Consider the following 26,864-nt stretch of genomic DNA (forward strand, 5'->3'; position numbering starts at 1 on the left):
TTACGCTTATTAATAGTGGAAACAATTTTTTTTTTGTAATTTTTATAATATGGCTAATAAACATGTTAAAAATGGTTCTTAGTGGTCACCATGTACTAGCTTGTTGTTCATCATACTAGTAGTAATGGCTAAGTTTAGCATAAAATCTCCCCCCTGTTACCGTCACCCCTGTTATTGCTATGCTTTGAAATTTGAAATTTCCTTGCAGATTTTAAAAAGGGACATTGTAGCTTTTAGAAAATGTAAATATTACTATAACTGTGTATTCAAAACAGTTATTAATAGAAAATTGAATGTCCTGTAACAGGGTGGACATTTGGCACGTCATGGGTAAAGACTTTGATTTTAAAAAATATTATAATATAATATCCTTAGCTGGACCAATACATTTTTCTTATAGGTTGAAAATCCCTCTTTTAGATGAAATGTTAAAATAATTCAAAATTTTGTATTTTTTGATGAAGAGTGATCACACTGAAATGGCACCGAATAGTAGGAATGACCCATATGTATACCTCTTTGTGTACCTGCGCAGGTTTCACAGGTGTTTTCTTTCTAACGATGACACCGGAGAGATCAACAGAAGGATAACAGCGACCCCTCCGACAGCCCGTGAGAGTGTGACGGTGCTGCAGAGCTGCAGGCTGCTGTCTGCTGATGGAGGAGGTGGGATGAGGCTGACTGAGCTCACGGCCGTAAAGAGCTGCTTGTGTCTGCACCACCGACATCAGCAGTGTTCATAAAGGCGCTTTGTGCATCGCTAATCCGCTCTGATGTCACGGTGCAGAAGGAGGGGCTGAGCTCTCTCTGTAATCCGAGCAAGTTGTGTCTGGAGGGACAAACCGAGCCGATCCGGGCGAGAACGCGCAGACACAGGGGCGATGTACACTACGGCAGCCGAAGCCGGGCCTCTCCTCCACTGACATGCAGGTAAATGAGTAAATGTCACCTCCCGGAGCTGGTGTGATAGACGAAGAATCGTGGATTTCTGGTGGTTTTAGTGGGAATGTGAACGGGTCGTTTCAGCTGATGGCGGATCTGACACCTGCGGAGGATGAATGCGCGAGAGGGCAGAGAGGGAGGCTTTTAGACAGGTGACAGTTCGCTAAACGGTTTTATCTCCTCTCCACGAGCACGTCAGGAAATGTTTTAGAGATCGGGATGCAGTGAACGACTATAAAATATCCAAAAAAAAGAAAAACAAAACCCCACCAATGACAGTTTAGGAAATGGGAACTATAACATTTCAACGATTCGAAGAAGCGGGCTGTAAGACTGGCTGATCATTTATAATGATAGTAGCAATCACAAAAGCAAAGATGCTTTTGGTATTTTAACATCAAGGCCATGGGAGGGTATTTAAGAAACCGAGCGCGCCTTCAGAATAAAAGCTCATGCCAGCTTTATGGGTTAATCGTCTCCCAGAGGCTACATGTAACACAGTGCACGTAATGTCACGATTGATGCATCCCTGCATGGGCCATATGCTTGCTGAGTGGGTGTCTGTTTCTGTGTGTGTGTGTGTGTGTGTGTGTGTGTGTGTGTGTGTGTGTGTGTGTGTGTGTGGGAGAGGATGAATCATACTTGGATACAGAAAGATGAGGATTGGTGTACTTACGTTTTCATCTGCCCATTGCTTTCTTTTTTAAATTTACTTAAAGCATAATGTGAGAAAAAAATATTAAAATTCTGTATTAAAACCCTAAACTAGCTTAGGGTACTTCGATTTACTGTTATGTAAGGCAGCTAATCATGACAAAAAGATGGAACTGGGTTATGTTGGGCATTTTTTTCTTTGAAATATGCAAATCAAATTTGTTTTTGGTTAGCTGCCAATGAACTAATCATAACTGAACAAAAATAACTAAATTTGCTTTAAGTGTTACTGCAGTATTGAGTGTGCAGGCTTAAAAACCAATACAAGAAAGCCTGTAATTCCTGTAGTGGCCACTTGAGGCCGAGTGAGTCATTTCCCATCGACTCCGATGTTAAAATGCTCAACTTTACACCATTAAAAGCATTTTTTAAAGCCTGGTATGAAAACAGTTTTAGCTTCTATAAATGACGACTCTCCCAGGTGTATTCTGCAGTTAGGGGGGTAGGCCAGTTTGTTTGAAAGCTTCAGTTTTGATTAATGACATTGTTTGTTAACCTTGTACTAATTAGTAGATATGTATCTGTGCATTGCACCCTTACAGTTTATGAATACTAGCTTCGCCTGATAACTACCTAGCTAGCTGATAACCAACAAAACACTTTCGTGTCTTTGTCTTGTCTTCCTTCCCTCGCTCCCAACCAGTCACAGCAGATGGCACCTCCCTGAGCCTGCTTTTGCCAGAGGTTTCTTCCTGTTAAAAGGGAGTTTTCCCCTCCCAGTGTCACTTTCCTACAGAGCCCCACAAGGGACACTGGAGAAACAAAAAATGAAGATGAACTTTTACGAGATCCTGCAAAACTTTTGCAAGATCTCGCAAAACCTTAGTAACTCAGGAGTGAGAACGTGGCCACATACTTCAAATGACCCGGCCTTCGCGGTCTACGTGGGTCAGGTCCTTTTGAGATCCCGAGTTACTTTTGCGATCTCGCAAAAGTAACTCGGGATCTCAAAAGATCATCTTCATTTTTTTTCCTCCAATGTCCCTTGCGGGGTTCCGTACCTTCCCAAATGCCTGCTAATATAATATAATATAATATAATATAAATTGATTTTTGCTTTCTTTTTAGTTTTTTATTACTTAATCAATTACTTATCTTTTCCATTTTGAGTGAATTTTTTTTCACTGTGGGACTAATTAGCTGAGGTTAGCTTTGCTTAGCTTAGCTGTTAAAGGACTAAAAATCCATGATCAGACATAAGATCCACATTGAAATGTGAGTATAGTAGAACAACGCACAGATATTTCTTTTATGTGACGTTCTCCCTGATGGCGTTAAGCAGGTGTTGACGGTCCACCTCAAGTTTGTAAACGTGGCCAGGATTGTCCAAGTTTGTGCCAATAGTTGGATGTGTGAAATGTGATGCTAGTGTTTGTCACAGTTTCCTGATAGTTCATAGACTAAATGTTTAATCATGTAACATAATGACAGCAGCATTGATACTAAAATCAATTATTTGTTGGTTTAATTCTGCCTTTTAGCCCTGATGCATGCATAGAGTGTTAAATAGATTTAATCATTCAGGGCTTTGCTGGTATGTATAGTGTATGTGGCTGATTGTCAGTGAAAGGTCAGCGAGTTAATGGGTTAGTAAATCCCCCACCCGGCAGCTTTCACTTCAGCCTGACAGATGGAGGCGCGGCGCTCGCCTCTCAGCTTTGCATGCCCGGCCTGACTAACAGCAGTGCTGCCAGGGCCATCTGTGACCCAAGTCACCCCTTTCTCCCTGGACTCACCCAGCCGCTGCTATCCAGTTGTAAACTCCAGTCAGAGTGGGACATTAGCCATGCTGGAGGTCCATCCTTGATCTTCCTGCTTCCACTCCTGACAGTTGTGTTCTGTCCTCATGTTTCATCATCACCATTAACCTTTGCCCTCACCATCCAGCATATTCACATATTCACTTTTGTGCCTTTAATTTACTTAACACCTTTACAGAGGTGGTGGTGTTATGAGACAGCTGTAATCCTTGTACCACCTTTTCACAGTTTATTATGACTGCTGCAAAGCCACTGGCATTCATCAAAAGAGATGCAAATGTCATGAAGATGAGAGGGGAAAAAAAATGAGGATGCTTCAGAGGTTTTCCTGCATGTGAAAAATGTTGGCACCCACCAAAGACCTTGGCCTTTCACCAAAGAAAAATCACCAGGAATATGATTAAAAAATATAAATATACATTTTCTGTTTATTAAATAGATAAAAAATAACAGGAATATCCACAGACTTTCATTAAGTATGGTCACATACTCTTTGCTTTAAGCATATGCAGACCAGTCTTTGTTAAATAAGTAGCTGAATGCTCCAGATTCCTGGTTTTCTAAAGCTGTATACAAATCAGTTTTTTCCTCAGTAGGTCTTTTGAAATCGCCTTAACAAAAAAAAAAAAAAAATAGCAGTAAGCATTCTCGACACTGCAAAATCCATTTATACTTTTTTGTTTCTGCCTTGGTTTGTTGTAATACACATTAAGACGTTTACTGAGGTTTTGCTTTCACACAGGAAGGTTCATCCATTCATGAGGGAAGCAAAACAGTTTTCTGACTGTAGCGTCGTCAGCAGATTTATTAGCAGTAACGTGTTAGGTTAGACTGGATAACTGAAATGGGATCAAGAGCTTCCTGTGTCTGTTTTTTAGGAATAAACGAAAAAATTAAGTCAAAGATGTTTGTGGGACACTTAACTAGCGAGCTGTGGGAAAGCTTCCAAAAACACCATGCATAAATAGACTTCCTGGATCCAGATGAAGTTGCGATTCTTTCTTTGGCATCAAGATGATGTCTCCCAGTTTTTCTGTGAAGATGCATTGCAAAATGTCCCATTTTTCTAAATGTCACATTCATAAAGAATCCAACCAAAAAGTTCTGGATCGAGATCTAGATCTGGAAAGACTCCTCAAGTTAACGTCCTTAATTAGCTCCGCAAATGCGTCCAAACCTTTTTGAGCCATCATGCTTACAAGTGAACAGAGAAAGCAGTCGTGTGGTGTCTGCAGCTGTCTGCATTTAGGTTTGCAACCCCACATTAACTATTTCCTCCATAAAGACGACCGCCCCAGTAGCCTTAATGACGTGTTTTGGCACCCCAGTTTATCAGTCAAAGCACAATTTGACAGCCGTTAGAATTTTTGGGTTTTTCCAAGCATAGCCGTAGTAAGCTGTACAGGAAGAGATCACCCTCACTAACTTCTTATGTACACCCAGTTATTTTGTTCTAGAAGCAGGCCCAAAATATCACAGAAACCACTCAGTTCAGAAAAAGAGAAACAAGGGTTACGCCTAGTAGGTGTCCAAGGTGGAGAAGATACACACATACATAGCCAGTTCTGCAGAAGCGGGACTAATTTCCACAATATGAAAACCATCGAGGACATGATGTGTATCTGCAGATCATCTCTAGTACTGCAATAGCCCCTCCTGCTTGGCTCCTCAGTACAGCCGTGTCTCCCTTTTCTCAGATGTTTTTTCCTGACATTTTTGAGTAAATATAGTAAAAAAAATAGTCATTTGGTTCAGATTACTGTCGTAATCTCCTATTTTAAGTTCTTCCTTGCATTGCTAAAGCCACGAGCCTTTATCCTGAGGTTTTTGTGCTTACGTTCAGAATAAATAAGAAAAAGGTTTTGAGGTGTTTATCTGCGTTCTTTAGCAATGAATGCAAAAATGGAAGTCTTGGTTCACATATGCACGGCCAGCATTGGAAGCCCTGAAAAAGTCCATAACCCCCGGAGGCCAAGTCAGCAAACAAGTGCGCCGATGGACTCTCTGATTGACCATTAGCTGCAGAGCTGTAAGAAGAAGCTAAAAAAGTTGTAATGTAACTCTAATGTATTTATAGATTCTTGTAATAACTGAGGACAGATCAGATACGAAATTGAGTAGCACTAATGGGAAATGCTTTTCTGCGCTGACCTTTATAAACTACACTGCAGTGTTTTCTCCACTGTCCAAAACCAGTTTAATATTCTGAAACATGCTGCGAGGTGACGTTCGGGTGTCCTCTCTCAGCTTATTGACCTCAGAAGCCTGCGATACAAGATAAATGAGTGATTCCCCGATAGCCTCGTCACATTAAATACATATCAAAAAGGGGCTTCTCCTTCACAGAGGGCATTTATTATTTAGATCACTCCCTTATCCATTCTTCTCTGTCAGATCTTATCACGTAGCAAGATAGAAGCCCCTCCTTGTCCTCCTGCCCTGCCCTGCCTCCTCCTCTCCCTCTTCCTTCTCGTGTTTTCCACCCTGTGCCATCTGCCAGCTGCTGGCGGACGGACGAGTGAACGGGGTGCAGATTAAATTGCTCTGCATCCCAGAGGATTTGGATTTTGTTTTGGTTTTTTTGCTATTAGCAGTATAGTCCCTGCTTAGTGTGATATGCAATATTGCTGTTTTTTAAAGAGATGTTCGTTAGTCAATGGCATATAAACCTTCAAAACAAAAGACCTGGAAAATGTAAAGTAGCAGTCTACAATAATTTTAACTTAATGCTTTTGTAGTAAATAAAGACAGGTAATTAAGATATTGATTTGTGATGAAGCGCGTCGGCAGCTGGCACAGATCACAGTGGGAAATCAATCTAGATTCACGGTGACTGGCCTCCAGTTACTAGCAGCCTTATTTATTTTGGTACAGACAAGGTGTACCCGTGTCTGAAAAAGAGGTGATTGTTATCTGTGCTTGGCGATCTCGGGAGACGTCATAGTTTTCATCTCAAGCTCATAAATCCTTCTGTAGCTTTTATTCCGGTTTAAACAATCAGACAAATGGGGTGAGTGGGACGTAGGTGTGTAAGTAATAAATAAACAGAGCTGCAGACTTATTTTCACACCTCTGCTACTGCACCATTGGATAAGGCAAAGTATAGCTTTCAAAAAGAGGTGGACATGACTGAGGACACGGGTTCATCCGGCACTGAGAATGAGCCCCAGGCGGCAGAGACCTGCAGTGCAAACTAGAGGTGATCACCAAAGCCACCATTATTTTATTTTAGATGTTAGGCAAACATGTTAATGGCATCTGTGAGTCCTTATATCAACACAATGATTATTATTCTCTCACTTATCCGTTAGCAAAAGTAGTTAAAAAAATTTATTTTAATATAGTTTTTACCCCGTTTGTCTCAGGCTTCAAAGCCTTCATGTTTTATCCTTACCCTTTAATAATTTTCCTGCTTATGTCGTGTCTCCATCTCTCCCAGGTTGTGCCCTGAGCTGGCTTTTCTTGGCAGTAAGAGGAGCATGTTCTGAAAATTGGACTCGAATCATACCCCAGCCATGAGCCACAAGTATCAGGGAGAGGCAACGGGGGAAGGCAGCGAGGAACACAAGGAGGTCTCGGGGCCTCAGAGGAGCAGGCAGCCCAATGGGACCACTGGAGACCCTCCTGTACGCCGGTCCTGGAGACCATGTCAGATGCTCAACCAGGATGGGGAACTGAATCCCCATCATCACCATCACCCTCCTCCTCACCATCACCACCACCACCACCACCCACCTGGAGGTCGTGGACCGCCTCGGCACCGCCGCCGGCCTCCATCAGGACAAGGGCAAGGGCAAAGTCAGCCTCTGAGTCCGGTCTCTGCCCCAGCTGCAGTTAGTCAGGATGCTGACCCACGTCCTGTCCAGCAACCCCGCGCTGCCGTCACTCGCTACCGCCGTCACGGTGACCCTAACCCCAGACTGAGAAGTCACAGACAGCGGCAGCCATTCAGAGAGGTTCAGGACTCCTCACCAGGTGTGGAAGAGAGAGAAGGTCCACGGCAGGTGCAGGTGCAGGAATCATCCACAGCTGATCCTGTAATGGACCAATCACAGGACAGGGAATCTTCTCACCAGACTCCCATTGCTGTTGTTACACCCACCCACCTTGCATCTGGTGCTGCACCCCGTGAAGTACAGCTTGACACTCACAATGCTCCTCCTGATGATGCTGAAGAAGATCTCCAGGAGAGTAAAATGGAGTGTGAGCAGGAATCAGATCTTAAAGAGGATCATCGAAAGCAGGAGAAGGTAGGGGATGAAGATGGAGACCACCGCCCAGGAGAAGGTCACTCTGGCTGCGGGCATGATGAGAAAGCTGAGGAGTATGCTGAGAGGTTGGAGGAGGATGAAGAGAGAGTGATGGACAATCTGGAGGAGGATCCTTCAGCTCAGGGAAGTGAAATCACAGATCTCTGCTCTGACACGGAGAGTGCTGCCTCACTCAGTATGGATGGACCTCTCCACAGCCCGCCTCCACTTCACTCACCTACTCCTCCTTCCTCCCCTGATGTTCCAGCTTTCCCCCAGCTGGACCATTTCGGTGAGGACGCCAGTATGAGCCCTCTACCCGATAATGACCTGCCACCAGAAGAAGAGGAGGATGAGGATTGCTCTGAGTCATGCTCGTTGTCCCACTCCACTTCTTGCTCTGAATCTTATCCAAAAACCTATGCAGACTTTTATACAGAGTCCCACCAAAAGTCTTACTCAGAGCCGGTCTATGAGTCATACTCGGAGTCAAAACCCCATCCCAACTCTTTTCCCGAGCCGCTTAAGACCTCCTACCCTGAGCCAAACAGGGAACCTCGCAGGCAGGCCAGTCAGAGGACCGAGGCTAACAGGGGCCACCAAGAGTCCCGCCAAGAGCCCTTTACCCCCCACAGACAGGAGAATGTACAAAAAGGAGCTCTGCCCTCCCCCATCGAGGGCTCCCATCATGTCCCGAGGCAGGCCAGAGACCGGCGCTCACAGCGCTCCCCTCTGGATCGCTCTGTTGGCTGCCGGCTGCACCACTATGATGGTCAGTCTGATGGCGAGGGAGGCAGTGCCGATCAAAGCCCTGTCACTAAAAACCGCAGGCAGCCACCCAGACAGCCAGAAACCCAAGCCAAGACCCCTCCATCTGGGCTGAGCAGCTCAGGCGAGGCCCAGGATGAGCAGAATGCAGAAGGTGCAAAGGGCTCAGGCGACGCCATTAGCCTAGCGATTAAAGACATCAAAGAGGCGATTGAGGGGGTGAAGACGAAGACGATGCGTTCCCCGTACACACCTGACCAACCTGTGGAGCCGATCTGGGTGATGAGACAGGAGGTCAGCCCCACGGAGGATATGTACCCCCTGCAGACTACAGCTGGCCATGTTAGTATCCCTTCAGTTACTTTATTAATTTCGCAACAGACTGAAGTTTGCAGTTTGATTGACTCAGGGGAGTAGATCAGTTTAGCCTTTTTATTTTCGTGTTCCTGTTGTTTTGTTTTTCCACAGTGAGCAGGTTTCTCTCATTATGGCAGCAGATAAATATAGAAGTCATTAAACAGAAACAGAACAGAAAGCTGAATCTTTTTAGGGATCAGCATTTTAAGCAAAAATACAGGAAGCCATCCAGCCGCACTATCACATGACAGTGCAGAGATATAGAAGACCTGCAGCTTCTTGGTTTTTGCCTCATTTTCTGTGATTTTTCAGGACTTTTTAACATCTCTACCGATTTTTTTATTTATTTTCATGCTTCTTCTGTTTCTACAGTAGCATCTAATTTCATGTTCCACACATATTTTATCAGCTTAATACACATTTGATGCATTTTCTTGTCGTTATATGGTAGTCTTCAAATAGTTTGTGAGCTACATACTACCAGGTGCACATAAAAAAAGCAATAGTTGCAGAAACAATTTTATTTTCTTATTAATTTGATTACTATTTAAATATTTGAGAAACTTGAGCATCAGTAAATATTATCTCACACTGCTATAGAGCCGCCAGTATCCATCATAGTCACCAGAGTTGAAATCATACAATATTTTGTCCAAGTCTCTTTGATTTCTTTAATATTAATCTTATATATACCCCTACCAGAAAGCACATCAAATCCATGATGCACTACTACTCATGTGCCCTCAAATTATTTATGCCAAAATTCTGAATTTAAGTAATGTGATTACATGTAATTTTGTTACATAAATAGATTGTAACAATGTTATTTAATAGAATCTGGTCAAATGAAATACGATTGATTGGTATCCATTCGGTTATTCCAAGGATATTTCCCTCAATGATTAATTATTTGAATAAATAAACTTTTAATTTTGTGTATTTCAGTTGCATTTTACTAAAAACAATTAATCCTTCATGTTCACGTTAGCAAAGAATCGTCTTTTTGAGTGTGCCTCAAAGTGTTAATTATCGCACCTGGTGGTAAGGTGGTATGGCACAGAGTAAAATATTAATTCATGATTTTGGCGCGACTTACATATTTGCCTTAGCTGAGATAGGAGTTTTGTCTAGCCTAGCATGTCAACAGGGGGCAGGGGGCAGAGCAGAATTAGGCTGGTGCTGAACAAAGATGGAGAAACATATAAAGATCATTTTAAAGCAGTGATAGGTATTTGAAAAATATATTTTAAAATATTATTATGTATTACTGCTGTTTATTTCCAGTATTAAAGGGGATCTGTTGAGCTCAGTTCCACCTCTGTATTCTTGGACTCTGCTAGGGCAGCTTTGCATGATTCACAGTGCAAAATAATCCATATTTATCTCATAGGGAGACTTGGTCCAGCCCCTCAGTTCATCTGCTGTCTCAGTCCAGTCATTATAGACAACTTTCTTCTGATTGGCTGCCCCTGATAAACAGAAAGTTTGAATAGTGCGTGGGTGGGGCTTTGTGCCTGAGATCACTATATAAAGCAGGGATTTCAGACTCCTTTTAAATTACATAATTCATGCTACATACAGCAACACTTTGATGTTAAGTGGGCTGGACCAGTGAAACTACATGATTAATGTGTAAAATTATAGTAGTAGTTCTGGTAGTTTGTTGCCCAGACTGTCCTCTAAGTTTTTGTTAATTCTCAGAAAATGTTACAGTTTAAAAGTTTTAAATTTTGCCAGGCCAATATTGGCCCCTGGGCCTTACTTTTGACACCCCTGATATAAGGGATATCTACTCCCACTAAATAGAACATTTGGTACTTACAGTATATAGGACTTTTAAACTCTTATCTGCTGAGCCACAATCGCACTGCACTCATTTTAACAACGTATTCCATAAATAAGAAAAACCATAGTAGACTGTCTTTAGGGCTTGACTGATGTCATCAAGTGATTTTTCTGTGGAGCGCTGCACTGATAAAGTGTTTTTTTATCCTTTCCAGTTAGCTTACATTGCTAGCTCTCATTTGATTTTATGGTACTCGTATTAATGCTTCATCTTGACCCTTGTATCGACAGAATACAGAGAAAGAGTTGCAGTTTCACAGGAGTTTTTCCTGTTTCTCTTTTTCCCCTCCCACAGTCTTCTCCTCACTCACCCTCTGAGTCAGCTTCTGAGTCTCCGAGCTGCTACACCTCAGCTCCAGTTCGGGATCCGGTCAGTCCCCTGAGGGTTGATCACTCTTCTAGAGCACCCAATCCCCAAAGTTATCACACTGGACAGTCCCAGCACAACCATCACCACCACCTGCACCAACAAGGCCACCAGTCACAGCAGAGGGATGCCGCTAGGTCACCGCAGACATACACCCAGCCACAGCCGTACCCACATATGCCGCCTAATCAGCATCAACAGTGTCAACATCAGCAGCAGCAGCTCCCCTCTCAACAGCCACAGACTCAAGCTCAGCCACAGTCTCCTCCTCAGAAGCCGTCTGTGCAGGAGGTGAGAGTTTAACTTCCCAAAACGCAGCTTTTTGTCTTACCCAGTATTACGTTTCTGTAGATAACAACCGACTGATATTTGGGATAAATGTCACATGAGAGTTTTTTAAATGTGGGTCATAATAAGGCTAAGAAAGATCTTTGGGTGTTTGAAAAAGTGTTACAGCCTGTGCAGGTTTGTGGAAAAGGAGGGATAATATTCTGAGAAAAGGTAATATTAAAGTCATAAAAGTTATGAGAAAGGAAACTCAGTAATGCAGATAAAATGCAGATTTACAAGAAATAATCTCAGATTCATGGGGGAAAATTTGCCAGTGTATGAGGTATAAAACTAAATGTATAAAATTGACATAAAGTAAACTTACAGATCTATTAGAAAAAAGTTGCAAATTTATGAGAATAATTTACAAATGTAGGAGAAAAAAAAACATCCCACAAATTTACTTAAAAGAAACTCCAAAATCTAAGAGATTTAAAAAGTCACAAATTTATAAGAAATAAAGTAATTAACTAAAAAAAACTTACACATTTGAGAGAAAAAAAATATTTTAAAAAAACCCTCACAAATCAAATAGATTAAAAAGTCACATATTTAAGACATAAACACACAAATTTGCTATAAGAAAGTTTGCAAATTTACGGATAAAAATTTACCAATAAGGAAAAAAAGGTTAAAAAATCTTCCACCATATTTATAGCATATTGCTCTTATCTCTAGTTCTTTCCAGTAACATTCCTGCAACCCCTTAAAAGAACCTAAAATGCCATCGTAGAAACACGGTAAGACTCTAGGGTGATGATACATTTGCAAAGGCCTGCATCTCTTATAAGGTGTTCACCTGAATGTGAATGAGTCAGTGGAGACCTGCAGTGTGTGAGGAGAAATAATAAATGTTTTTTTAATTTCCTGCACCTTCTCAGATTCGCAGATCTCTTCCACAGTTTCCCACGTTTGTAGACGGTGAGTGATAATCATATTTTTATTCTCAGCTGAACCTCTGTCTCATATTTAGTATTTCTCATATATCAGATATTTATTTGAAAGCATGTTAATGTACATATGCAGCATTTATGTGTGTTTTTCTAACAAGTCCATCTTGTTAAATGCAGTCCCAGGACCGTGTGACCCTGAAGACCTTATTGATGGCATCATCTTTGCAGCGACCTACATGGGCTGCACCCACCTGCTGTCAGAGAGGACTCCCACAAAGAGCGCCCGCATGCAGCAGGCCCAAGAGGCCATGAGCAGAGTCCGGGTAAGAGCACGTTTCATTCTGTGTTCACATCACAGTGAAAGGATATGAACAGGAAAAAAATGTGGCTTTGCCAAAAATCCCTCTGTAACTATTCTTTATGTAACAGACACCTGTTATTAAGGCCACTCTAGGTTAAATAAGACTTATAGAGGGGTTTATATTTAAAATAAAACCAGAAATGTCAAGATGTGAGTGAAAAACTCACAGATGCTGCAGTGGGTAACCACATATTTATTTGGTAATGGACTAACAATCAGGGAACACTTGTGATTTTTGCACACGATCACCAGATCTTTTCCAGCTTCATAGAAATTGGACATGACCCTAAGGTGTCACACTAATCCCACATAGCAAAATTGGTATGGCCCGGATGTGGCCCACACAATGGGCTTACACATGGCCCACATACCGCAAAGAATGACGGCCCTTTGGTGGCCCAGATCAGGTTTGCCGGATGTGGCCCACACATGGGCCAGCACAAGGTCAGTTGCAGACACACTGGTGGTCCTGTCCTGGCCGATGTGAGGACTGACAAACCTGATCTGGGCCACCAAAGGGCTGTCATTCTTTGTGGTTTGTGGGCCATGTGTAAGTTGTGTGCAGCCACAGGCCAGTTATAGACACACTGCTGGCCCTGTGCTGGCCCAGAGCAGTCTCAGCACTGGCCCCAGATGTCAGCCTAATTTGTACCATAATCAAGCCATGTAATAACAACATGTGCCAGAACATGCAAAAAAGTGCAAAAGTAACATGACAAGACTCAGACAGTGAATGGACTGATTCTTATATAATGCTTTGCTACTCTCCTGGATTACTCAAAGTGCTCTATACAACATGCCACATTCACCCAATCACACACTTTCTCTACACTGAGTGCTTCCTAAGTACATTCATACACATTCACACTCTTGAGATGCAGACTGGAGGAGACAGGGATCAAACCACTAACCTTCCGATCAGTAGGTGACCTGCTCTACCTCCTGAGCTACAGCCACTCACTGGCAAAGATGAGTAAACCGTCACTAGATTTTGGATAAAGTGTACACTCACAAACCTGTCAAACCTGCATTTGAAACGTTGGCTACCATAGCAGTATAGTATTGCAACATGGCATTTGGGTCTTCTAACTAAAATAGGAAAATAGGAACATAAATAGTGCCATCATTGCCAGACCTGGCCCACATTTGGTTGACATACACTCTGCCATGACACCAGTCAGTCAGAAGTGCCAGCTTGATGCCGGATCCGGGCCAGACCTGTTTTCTATGGGCCTGGGCCACATAAACCAAACCACAATCGAGCCAGATATGGCATGCCATTGCATAGACAGTACCATCTATGCCAGGCCTGGCCCATATCTGGATGACATGTCTTTACATACCAGAAGTCAGCCAGCAGTGCCGGCTTGATACCAGATCCGGGCCAGACCTGCTTGCTATGTGGGAACCTCACAGACACTCCCAACCTCTAATGTGTTGATTCGTGGCCCTGAACACAACGTGTGTTCGGTCTCATGTACGCAAAATTAAAAAAGCTCAATTTTAAAGGGTGCCGGGGTGAAACAAGAGGGTTGGTAGAGTGATGAGAGACCAGTTCGAGTCCTAAACATCAGCTGGTTTATTTTGAATATGTTATTAATTAAAATGGGTTAATTATGACTAAAAACAGCTCAGTTAGATTTAGAGAAGGATCATGGTTTACCTTTCCTTTAAAGTCATGTTTTCTTGGTTGCCATGGTGACACATCCCAGCTTCGCCTGGACTTCAGAGTGCGTATACCGCAGACACAAAACAGCCTGTTATTGCAGTATATTACTCACGACGTCGCACTGACTGCCATTTCAAAAATGTTTTGTTTCACATTTGATAACTTGGATGAGTCAAGACTTTTTGTGTATCTGGTATCTAACTGGTAACTCTAAATTGCCCGTCGGAATCTTTGTATGTCTCTGTATTTTAGCCCTGTAACAGGTTGGCAACCTGTCCAGTGTGTGCCCTGCCTCTTGCCTTAAGACAGCTGGGATAGGCTCCAGCCTCTATGAGATGAGCAGAGCTTTGTAACATGGTGCTTTAGCCTGCTGGAAGCATCCATCAGACGGGTACCCTGTGATGATGAAGGTACTGACGTGGTTAGGTAGCCTGTGGCTCTAAACTTATCCTCCGGTATCCTCCACAGTTTTATACCACCGTTGCAGGCCTGGAGCACCGATACATTATGCTTAACTCTATTTGAGTTAAGCATTTGCCTTCATATTGACTTGAAGCACTTCACCGATTCTCCTCTGATCTCTGATGTCAACAAGGGATTTCCAGCCAGAGAACTGCCACTCACTGGATATTTTCTCTTTTGTGGACCATTCTCTGTAAACCCTGGAGATGCTCGTGTGGAAAAATTATCCACGCCACGTTCAAAGTCACTTAATCCAACTTTCCTCCCCATTCTGATGCTCAGTTTGACCTTTAGCGGTCCGTCTCGTTGCTGCCATGTGATTAGCTACTTAGACATTTGTGTTAATGGCCAATGTATCTAATAAAGTGGCCACTGAGTGTTTTTAAGTTATGGAGTGTGTGTTATCTTACTTAACAGACATCTGTGCATTCTCCTGTGTTTATCCGGTGACTGATGAACAAAAATGTGTCTTGAGTAAATTAATCCCCACTTAGGGTTAGGGTGATATTTCCTTTGAGGTAAGGTCAACATGTCTTTGGGCGCCAAAATGTTTTACATGCTGGAAAAATAGACATCAAAGATTTCAGATATTAAAGCCACAGTGCCCTGATTCAGAGCTGCATTTTCTAATGCGCCTTGACGCATCATTGGAGATGGAACTGAGCTTTGCTTTGTATTTGGGTCTTTAAAGTCAGAAGCCCTCAGTGGGCAACACAGCAAAAAGTCCCTGTGTGTGTGTGTGTGTGTGTGTGTGTGTGTGTGTGTGTGTGTGTGTGTGTGTGTGTGCAGTGAATCAACCACAGATCACTGCTTCTGATCCAGAGCCGTACAGGCTTCCCCCCTCAGCAGTACTGGATGTTATATAAACTGTGCTATGAGGCTAGGAGACCTCTCTTTATTCTTCAGTCACAGTATATGATGTCAAATAGGGATCACGCAAATGGGGACGTAATAAAAAAGGAGGATGTTAATTTAAATGTGACTTTTTGGTGTTACTGTAAACATGAGAAAAAAAACAGATTAGCCCTTTCTTTCTAATGCAGTCAGTTAAATGGAGGTGGTGTCGGGGAGGGAGGGAGTGAGATGGCTCCCAGTGACAGCGTGGCATTCAAACGTAGAGCTATCTGAGTGTGAGAGATGAGCAGTGAGACGTGAGCTTTGTGAAGAAGTAAGTTGGAGGCAGGAGGAGGAAGCCAGGAGCTGAGCCCGGCTCTGCGCTCCTCTCTGGATGGTTGACTGATAGTTTGGGGACGTCGCCTCTGTTAATGTCTGAGAAACCTACAGAGAGGGAGAAGGTCAGAGACTGTGAGCTGATGATGGGGATGTATGAGTCATTTTATTTGTTAGAATGGGAAAGAAAAAGAGAGACAGGCTTCTGTCTAGTAAGTTGGATGAGCTGACTGTAAGGATGCTAAATCTGATGCTGTGGCTTTTTTAAAACCTGTACAGCTCTCTGTGTAAAACTAATTTTGTTTTCAGTCGTGTGTGTGTGTGTGTGTGTGTGTGTGTGTGTGTGTGTGTGTGTGTGTGTGTGTGTGTGCACCTCTTCCACACACATTTTCAATAAAATTGCATTTCATGCAAAGTGAGTACAGTAAGCGTTGATTCTACGGTGGCTTTATGCATTTAAGCTGCTCCAGTTACTGAAGAAAATGAACAGATCAGATATGAAAACTGATACTAGATCAACTTAATAGGTTCAGTGTCTGTAACATAAATTAACAGGTTTTTTTGTGCTGTACATAATAATCTATAATATAATGTCTGATTAAAGAAGGCTTGAAAAATAAAATATCAAGTCCATAGAGTGTGTACTAAAAAATGGAAATAACCTCACTGACATCACCCATGTGGCGTAGAAACTAAATATCTTGTCAACTATATGGTTGAAGTATTCAACTATGCAAAAAGGAGTCTATTAAATTAGGTATTGCTATATTTATTATTTATCAAAAACATAAAGAAATTTTTCATTTTTTTTAAAACACCTTCTTTCAAAGGGAGCCTTTCAAATTGTATGTTCCTGTTGTTGTTATTATTAATTTTATTTATTTATTTATTTTAATTATAGTAAAAGTTAAGCATAGAATCAAAAATTAAATAGCTCAAGGATAACTTTACTAGTACATGCCCACACCACAGCACTGTTTAGCATCTTTGTGCTGCTGTTGCTGTTCATGATGAAATGAAAATGATCATAAAAATGCTTTCATATGTTGTTATGGCTACATAAATGCTAAAAATGAGTAGATTCAGCCTGTTGCTTGGTAGTTGCCAGGCAGCGTGATCGGGCCATCATGTACCGTGCATCATTAAACATTTGTGGATCAAAATTAGATCCTCTTGTTATGACGATGCTTTTTTTAAGGTGTCATTACAAACATTACAATTTTAGCCTGTTGGTAGGTGGTTACTAGGCAACACAATGGTGTCATAATATCTGATATTGATAGGAACCTTCAAGAAGCCTAAGAAGTGCCCATTTGCAGAGTTAGGTTTTGTACAAGGTGCTGGTAGACAAACAGACCGAGATTGTGTGTGTTATAGTAGAATAATAGAGTTATCAGTAAATAGAGTTTTTAATTCAGAAATATTGGTATATTGGTGTGTGTCGTATTTAATGGAGGGCTGGTTTGCAGCAGACAAAAAGAGGTTAAAGCTGCAGCAGCGCTTGTAGTGTGAAGTTTAACTTTATTACTTAATCAGCATTTCATCAGGGTGAGGATGACTCCTGGTTTTGTAATGACGCTCTTCTTCATGCTGCATGTGTTGCTGGAGCTGTAACCTCTTCAGGCTTTATGTTCTTGTCTATACTCCTTGAAAGTGAAGTTAAGCCAGAAAGCTCTACTCTGCTTCTAGTGACCAAAGCTGACCAAGGATGCTTTATGTGGTGAATGGTAAAAAAAACAAAAACACTTTTTAAAATGTAGTTATTTCACATGAAACATAAGACTCTAGATTTTATTTTCAGTCATCAATTTTTTTGCTGTAACCACAGTGCTAGTGCCAGTTACCTAACCTCTCATCCATTTGTGTCTAACATTTGAACAGTGCAATCACTTGAAATCTCTAGAAATAAACCGCTGTTGTTTCTGTGTGAGGCTGTCGTCCACATGCATGCTTAGTGTCTCCTAATTTAATGTGGGCAGAGGGATTTGTGGAAAATATCCCGTACCAACTGTTGTGACTGTAACTGTGATTTGGCAGCACAGTGGCTCATGCACCAATTCTGGAGCACAAACAAGCCATGATATCAGTCATAATATTCCATTAAAAATGATCAGAAATGGCACAAGAATCGACACATGAGCTGCAGTTTTCAGATTCAGAAACATTTTTCTACTGTGAAATTTTAGTTTATAGATGCAGCTTTGCTAACAACACTTTTCATGGCACTCTCCTGTACAAATATGGTTTCCCATGGCTACAAATAATCAACACGGTGGCAAAATGTGGAGTCCACAAAGTAATGGCTGATGTCAGGGTGGCTATGTTTACTTTCACATCTTTTTCAGAGTTAAATAGATGAATGGTCTGTTTGAGTGTTGAGTGAAGTTCTTCAGAGTTCACCATAGCACTGCAACAGCAGCAACTGGAGGTTGTAAATGATTTTATGTTCTCACTGTGGAGTCATCTCTATGCTCGTCCTGTTAGAACTCAGTGCAGCATTTAACATTGTTAATGACAATATTTTACTACAGAGAGTAGAACACACATTGGTATTAAAGGAAGTGCACTGCAATTGTTTGACTCATATCTGTCTGATTGGTTTCAATTTGTTTAGGTAAGTGGGAAGTCTTCTTCATATACAACAGTTAATAATGGAGTTCCACAGGGTTATGTGCTGGGACCAGTACTTTTTTAGATTATACATGCGTCCCTTTGGTAATATTAAGAGAAAAACATGCATACATTTTCACTGCACCCAGCTTTATTAATAATGAAACCAAATGACACAAATCAGTTAGTTAAACTATAACCATCTCTTAAAAACATAAACACCTGGATGACCTCTAACTTCCCGCTTCTAAATTCAGACAAAGCTGAGGTTATTGTACTTGGCCCTAAAAAACATTCCTTTTTGATAAAGGATATTGTTAGGGCTAGATCAGGTGACCCTGAACCTTCCTTTAGTTATGCTGCTATAGGCCACTTTTTTAGTGGCCTATAGCCTTCTTCTATATTGTATTTAATCATTAGCAATCAATGAACTCTGACTCTCTCTCCCACAGTGTGTCTTTTGTCCTGTCTCCTTTTGTCCTGAACTCACCCCCAGCTGCTCACGGCAGCAGGGCACCCCTCCCTGAGTCTGGTTCTGCTGGAGGTTTCTTCCTGTTAAAACAGTTTTCCCTTCCCACTGAGGCAACTGTTGGTGTAAATTGATGCTATATAATTGAATTGGACGGAAATAAAGGTTACACAAACTGGATAACATATCAGAGCCACCTTTATTTTTGTTTAAGCTAAATCAACTGTAGTCTGAGTCCACATAAACACAATGAGCCTTCTGATTTCACAGACTAAATCCTTTTTAATCATCTCTAAAGGGGATCAGACAGGTTTGGATTTTTTAGTTTTTGTTTTTTTTTAAAGAGCAAATGGTGGACACAGCAGCATTTGGAAACCTCGAGTTGTGATGAGGCATCTGCTGCAAACACATGAGGTCGCTTGTCTTTCTTCAGGGTCGTTTGTGTCACACTGATGCAGAGAACACTTTTGATAATGTTTGCTGCAAACGCCTCTGGCATCCCACTGTTGTCAAATGTGATAGACAGTAACATCACTGTCCTCTCTCACACACACACAAGCACACGCAACATACCCCTTTAAGGTTCTTGTGTCCCTTGATTTGGCATTTGGAATAGAGGCAGTCTACAGTGCATGATCCGGTTAGTTTTTGTGTTTGTCCACCTTTTCCTCAAATCACCGCTGCCTTGATTTGTATTCTGAATTGCTGTTCTTTCTGATCACTGCAGGCAGCTCAGAAACAGGCGAAGAACAGGAAGAAGGTGAGTTTGTTTTTCATTCTGCTTATCTGTGATTGCAATGCATTATGCAAAATTTGTGGCCAAGGATGACGACAGAGGAGAATGGCCATGCACACTCCAATTGTCTCTGTCTTATTCGTTTGTTGAGTGCAGATTAGACCAGACGTGACTGTTTGCTTTTGTCAATCTCATGAGCAGCTGTTAGATTTGGAGGTTCTGGACAATCGTGACGCCCGCTCTACTCACCTCTTTGCTGCTCTCTATCAACCTGTTGCCTCCTCTGTTCACTTCTTTCCTTGTTGTTTCTTCTCGGCTATGCAGAGCCCCGACGACGAGGCTCCATCCACTGCTGAGGTTGATCTATTCATGTCCACACAAAGGATCAAGGTCCTCAATGCTGACACTCAGGTATAAACATAACATTTATTATTTTGTTTTATATCAACACCACAAAATTACAGATTTCCCTTGCAACACTTTCCATACTTCTATTAAAACCTTTAGTGTATTAGCAGATACCACATCATATTCATCATTTAAAGCTCACGTTATCTGTGGTGTACCGCAAGGTTCAATTTTAGGTCCTATGTTTTTTATTTATTTACTTAAACTAGATTTGATTTATTATTCATTTTATTTTTATTATGCAGGGCCTGTATTTACAAGTGACTCATGTATTTGTCGTTACCAGGAGTGTTTAATGGACCTGCCCCTGAGGACAATCTCCTACATAGCTGACATTGGTAACATGGTGGTCCTGATGGCCCGAGGGAAGATGGTCCGGTCCCGCAGCGCACAGGAAAACCTGGACAGCACAGCAGAGCAAACCACCATAACCCAAGATGACAGAAGACTGTACAGAATGATCTGCCACGTCTTCGAGTCTGAGGATGTGAGTTACTGGTTGTTTTTGTCAATGATTAAAACAGTGGTCCTCAAAATCTGATTTTATTTAACTTCAAATTCAACTTGGATCACCTTTTTATTTTTAGGGTGTAGGGTCTTTTTCGCTTTTGATGTAGGGCAGGCCATAAAAGTTATCTAAGTAATCTACTGCAGGATATCTGCCTCTTAAATCTGAAAACATTTTAGATTAAATTTCCCCTAAAACAGCTGTAAAGAGTGTTAAATAGCTGTAAAAGTCTTTAAAATGTCATTTAGTATATCAATGGGTCATCGCAGATGTTCTTTTGCCTTAAATTTGGTCTGTTTCTGCATTGTCTTCTTGCTGTACAATGGTATTTGTCTCTCCATTAGGAGCTCCAATATGAACTTTTATTGAGAACAATTTAATCCTCATCTTATGTGTTTCTGGTGCTTTTGTGTTAAGTTAGCCTAACCATAGCTCTGCAGCTAACCATCATGTAGCAGATCACTATATGTCAACTAACCCTCCAAGTGTCGCTGTTCAATTTACCTTCAGAGTTTTTCTCTTTCTTTTTTAAGAAATCAACTTTAGCCAAAATATGGTATTATAACCCTTAGACATCTACTAGCTAGGTAACCTACTGCTAACTCATAAATCCTCCAGGCTTGGACACCTTGAGGAACTTCCATACTGATTATTTCAGCAGAATTTCATAAACTCTCAGTGGCAGGTCAAATCTGGCTTGCCTTTATGAGCTGAAGGAGCATTTAAGGGAAACCCAGGGTTCAACACCAAACCACTGATCTTCCGATTGGTAGAAAGCCCACTTTACCTCCTGAGCCACAGCTATACTCAGAAATAGAAAGAAACAGAAATCTGATTGGATAAATAACACTAAAATAGCTCTAAAGGGGAGAGTTATTTATAGTTTGCAGTTTAAATCTGCTTCCATTGTTTCTAAAAGCACAACTGATGTCAGCCTTAACCTGAGAAGAAAGAAAATATTTGTATTTCATAAAGGACCGATCCAATATTAATTATGGACAAAATTAAAAACTAAAAAATGGGAGAGCTTAAAAATTCTATACGTTCTTTTAGGATTTGGTTTTAGAATAAAATGTTATTTTTAGGGTGGGGAATGTCTTTAAAGGTACAGCTGTAGTGAAATGTTCTTGTTTCTTATTATCCGTGATTGATCTCTTTCTCTCAGGCTCAGCTCATCGCTCAGTCCATCGGTCAGTCCTTCAGCGTCGCCTACCAGGAGTTCCTCAGGGCCAACGGCATCGACCCCGAGGACCTGAGCCAGAGGGAGTACAGTGACCTGCTCAACACTCAGGACATGTACAACGACGACCTCATCCACTTCTCCAAGTCGGAGAACTGCAGAGACGTAAGTCAGCCAGCAGGTGGCGGCACAGTCGGGAGGTTTTAATCATCATCGACAGGGACACGTCTGCATTCGCAAGATAAAAATATTCCACTCTGCATATGGATGAATCTTTCAGATAAAAATAGCAACACATCTCTTTAATTCAGGTCAGGCTATTAATGTTTTTGCTGCTCATTGTGTTGTTAGTTTGCCTCGCAGTGTTTTTACATGAGCATCTGGTTTAGGAGTTACAGCTGCATGACAGTTGTACTGAGAGATGACATTTTATTAAAAAGAGCAAACTCCTAACCTCAGTATAAAGGTGAATTTGTGATGCTCGACCTGTTCTGACCTTGGAGCCTCCTCCCTGCTCTCGCTGCCTGCTGTCATCTCACATTTTTCAGAGTTGTGTGGTTGGCGGCGAGAAGCCCGAACTGGGAGGACCGTGGTAGATTTGGATTGGTGAAGGTGACTGTCGATATGTGTCCAAAGTGTCTCTGTAAAGTTCTTTTTCTTTGGTGCAATTCACATCTTAGTTTGATATGAAGTCTACAAAAAAGACAGAGGGGACGCCTTTAATCAAAATAAGGAAGTTTTATGCGACTGTATCTGCCCCTCCATGCACATATGTGGAAAGGATAACGGTTGAGAGCAACTGCAAATTTCCCAGCATCAGTGAAAACAGACGTATCTGTTTATGGTGTTGTTGTGAGGCACTTTGGTATACCCTTGGTTTTAAATGTGCTATACAAATAAACTTGTATTGTATTGTATTGTATTGCATCATTAGTTAAGTCAGAAACAGCATGAGGAGTACGAAATGGATGACATGAATTGAAGGTGGGCTGCAAAGTGGCTTGCAGAAGCAGCAGATTAAATGTTACATCCTGTTTGAGATTATCCAATCCAGTGTTCAGGTGGATGTCAGCTGAGCTCACAGACTGAAGCCAGTGCTGAAGTGCCATAAACCTGCATTCATATCTAGTGGCCAGCAGGGGCGGCCGGTTATAGGGAGGTCTATGGGATAATGGCCTTTTGGCTCCCTTAAGTCTTTCTTTAAGCACTTTCTTGAGAATTTTGTGGTCTCAGTTGCACATTCAGGTCTTACTGAACACAACGGGATGTTAATTTTGTAATTTATGGCACACACTAGGGTAAAAATTAGGATAAAGCACGGTATGTTTTACTGTGTGATTGAGAAATTGGTGTGCTCCTTCACTTTTCAGACACACCTCACATTTGGATTTAAAGCACTAAGACGTCCATCTTGAGGCTTCATTAACACATACAGCTATGCACATATATGTTCTATATCTGAGTTTGATGCCACAGCTACTTGCTGCTAAACTGCCTAAAAACACTGTAGTCCAGGCTTCATTATCCATGTCATCTGGCTGTTTGTTTGGCACAATCTCAGACTAACAAAGATCCGCTACCTTATGTGGCTGAGAGCTCTCAGAAGCCTGAGCCCCTCCTCACAGAGTTATAGCAGATATCCGACTCCACTGAGAGCAAATTGGGGGTTTTAGTTTTTTTTAAATTATTTTAGGGGCCAACAGAATCTAAAAGAGCGTTTCACAGAGAGAGTGACAAGATTTGTTCTACTAGAATCCGCAAAATGCAACTTTGAAGCTGTAAATGAGCATTATTTGGTATCTTTAAAGAAACTAAGGTCATATTCATGTTCAGGTTTACATCGAGAAGCAAAAAGGCGAGATCCTCGGTGTGGTGATCGTGGAGTCTGGCTGGGGGTCAATCCTCCCCACAGTGATCATTGCTAGCATGATGCACGCCGGCCCAGCGGAAAAGTCTGGCCGACTCAACATCGGAGATCAGATCATGACCATAAATGGTACAAGCTTGGTGGGTTTACCTCTCAGCACCTGCCAGAGCATCATCAAGGTACGCTGCTACTCTCTCTTTTCAACCTTTCATCTTTTTTTAAACCCCTTACAAGCAGAAGGGGTTCTTAAATGTTTGCTGGATCTGTCTCATATGTCTGCTTGCTGTTTCCCCAGGGTCTCAAGTCTCAGTCCAGGATCAAGATGAACATTGTCAGGTGCCCTCCTGTCACCATGGTGCTCATTCGCAGGCCGGATCTCCGATACCAGCTGGGCTTCAGCGTCCAGAATGGCATAGTGAGTATCTGATGCTACTGAAACTCACTCGCAGCTGCAGGGAACAAATTAAATGAATTGTCCTTCTTGTCAAATTCTTAGATTTGGTATCGGCTGTGTCCCCACTAAGCCAAATCCCTCTGTGTTTCCTTCCTGTGCAGATCTGCAGTCTGATGAGAGGCGGTATTGCTGAGAGAGGTGGCGTCCGCGTCGGTCACCGCATCATCGAGATCAACAGCCAGAGCGTCGTGGCGACTCCTCACGAGAAGATTGTTCAGATCCTGTCCAATGCGATGGGAGAGGTAAATACTCAAAATGGCCACATGTGTTCTTTTATTTACCTCAGCAGCAAAAAACATGTTTGTATCCTAAAATATCTCTAACATGTAAATTCCCTTCTCGATTTATTATTGAAACCGTCTCAAAATCATCCTCAGTTCCATCAGGAAAACAGCTGCAGCTGAAAGACCTGCTTCAGTGAATGCCTTCCCTCCTGCATCAATATTTCACATTAAAAGCCTTTTTATGGCTTTAAAGCTGTAATCCCAGGGTTCTTTGTGCAGCGCAGCACCATTTCACTTTAAATATGGAGCTGAAAATGACAATAAAGCTTCTCCTTTAAAGTCTTGGACTTTACTAGGGCAGCTTTGCATGACTTACAGTTGAAAATAATCCTTCCGTTATATTATATGGGTGTGTCACGCCATGAAAAATCAATCAGTCCATTCCACCTGGTCCTCTCGGCATAAACCGATTTATCTCGCACAATAACTTTAAAGTTTTGCCTCCTCACTATGAATATGAGATCATTCCAGATTTCCTCACCCTGTCCCTAACACTGAGCCCAGACATCCTACGGGTGAGACTTATTTCAGCCCCTTGAATTCTCAACCTTACTCTTTCAGTCATTACCCAGATCTTCATAGGTGGCTATAACTGAGGGTCAAAACCTAGATGGACAGCTCAGCTCTCTGTTCAGCACAACAGTCCAGTACAGTAGGTGCACAACCAAGGTTCTGCCTTCCCATCATTCATGTATAAGACATGAGTGGTGTATTCATGAGCTTTAAGTGTTTGGCGGCCAGGCCTGGAGGAGGTGGTCCCAGAGCCCACTTCCACGAGTGGTTATGCAGTGCCAAGACTTAAGTTTCATTAGGACTTCCTTAGTCTAGCCCCTCCCCAGGGACCAGTTTACCGTAGGAGACCCTATCAGACGCCAAGACCAGAAGTACACTTAAACCCCTCCACCACAATAGGGTAGTTATTCAACAGGGTAGCCTTCTGTAATAAAATATTTTTCAAATGTATCAATTTTATTGCCTTCCAGTGGAGAAAATTCACACTGATTAATCAACTCTGGGCCCTGAAGAAGGTAAATGTTTGCATTCACTGAAACAAAGTACATCCCTGGTTGATACTGGCCTAAACTGTGTCATGTGTCACAGTTTAACACAAACAAATGATGTGACAACATCTTTAAAAAAGAAACTATTGTAATTTTCTACAAAAAGTTATTCTTGCATGGAAAAGGTTCATTTAAGGAGAGTTTAGTTTGCTCATTGCACTTTTTCCTTTCTGCTCCAGATCCACATGAAGACGATGCCTGCAGCCATGTACCGTCTGCTGACAGCACAGGAACAACCTGTCTACATCTGAACACACGTCTCGCTCGACACATCACTCCCGCCTGTCTCGGTTTTAAATCCCTTTTATCCCTCCTCTCCCCTCCCTGTTTGATATCACTTGACTTGCCTTAATCTGTACAGTTGACTGTCATGTAAACATGTACATCTCCAGTGTGACAGCAGAAGGCAGATTATCTCACTAGGCCGAGTGTTAATGTGACGTTTTATGTTTGACCAAAGAGAAATTTGGGATTTTCTTGTGTATATTTAGGTGGAGAACAGAGCCAATATTAGCTTTGGTTTAAATAGCTGTATAATCTCTGAATGTACTCTAATCATGTTGGACCTATAAATTGTCAGGGTGACACAAGTGATAAAGAGCTTAAAGCTGAAGTTGTAAAGGTTGCATGTATAATTCTGCAGAATAAACTAAAGTAAAAGGCAGCAGTCTGTGATGTTTGGTTTATTTTTGTTTGAAAAGTAGTTAAAACTGGACCATTGGTGGAGTCAACCTTTACTCAAGTATAAATTTAGAACAGTTTTTTCACTTGACTGATTGAAATACACCCTTACTTGCTTCCATAGGAATAAAGAGGGCAGGTAGTAGTCACGTGCTGCTAACTGACAAACAGCAAGTGTGACCACCTCTATATTAGCTGTGTTTTAACACAATGTCACAATCTTGCCAGTGGATTCACCCCAAGGTCAGCGAGTGCAGCGCTCACTGCACTGCCAAGAGCTTCCTCTGAGACTCCATGGGCCTCGTTTAGCACATTAAATTTTAGTGTTCATGACAGTTCAATTAGAAAAAGGTTGAACAAGTATGGCTTGTTTAGAAGGGTTGCCAGTAGGAAGAATAGTCGTCTCTCTAAAAGAACATGACAGCACAACTCAGGTTTGAAAAGCTTCATCTGAACAAACTGCAAGCCTTCTGGACCAATGATAAGATCAAAGTGATCCATAATGCACACAGCCAGATTACGAAAGCCAAACATAGCCTCATACAAACTGTCAAGCACGGTGGTGGAGGGGGGATGATTTGGGCTTGTTTTTCAGCCACAGGCCTGGGCACCTTGCAGTCCCCGAGCTGACCTTGAAGTCCTCTCTGTACTAAAGTATCATAGAGCCAAATGTGAGGCCATCTGACATCTGAAGCTTGGCCCACATTGGGTCATGGAA

At 42.0% G+C, this 26,864-nt stretch overlaps 1 protein-coding gene across 1 annotated transcript; it reads left to right on the forward strand.

Annotated features, from left to right (window-relative positions):
• Positions 1–654: 654 nt before the first annotated feature.
• LOC134631010 (amyloid-beta A4 precursor protein-binding family A member 1-like) lies at positions 655–26,852 on the forward strand. The gene is made up of 13 exons (XM_063478902.1): positions 655–930; positions 6,856–8,776; positions 10,932–11,294; positions 12,215–12,254; positions 12,404–12,549; positions 19,695–19,727; positions 20,028–20,114; positions 20,398–20,598; positions 21,785–21,964; positions 23,633–23,845; positions 23,962–24,081; positions 24,222–24,362; positions 25,645–26,852. Exons 2-13 carry the CDS (start codon positions 6,932–6,934, stop codon positions 25,714–25,716), a joined length of 3,441 nt encoding a protein of 1,146 aa, XP_063334972.1. The 5' UTR covers positions 655–930; positions 6,856–6,931; the 3' UTR covers positions 25,717–26,852.
• Positions 26,853–26,864: the final 12 nt, after the last annotated feature.

This window comes from Pelmatolapia mariae, linkage group LG7, assembly GCF_036321145.2.
Source record: "Pelmatolapia mariae isolate MD_Pm_ZW linkage group LG7, Pm_UMD_F_2, whole genome shotgun sequence".
Taxonomy (NCBI): Eukaryota; Metazoa; Chordata; class Actinopteri; order Cichliformes; family Cichlidae; genus Pelmatolapia; species Pelmatolapia mariae.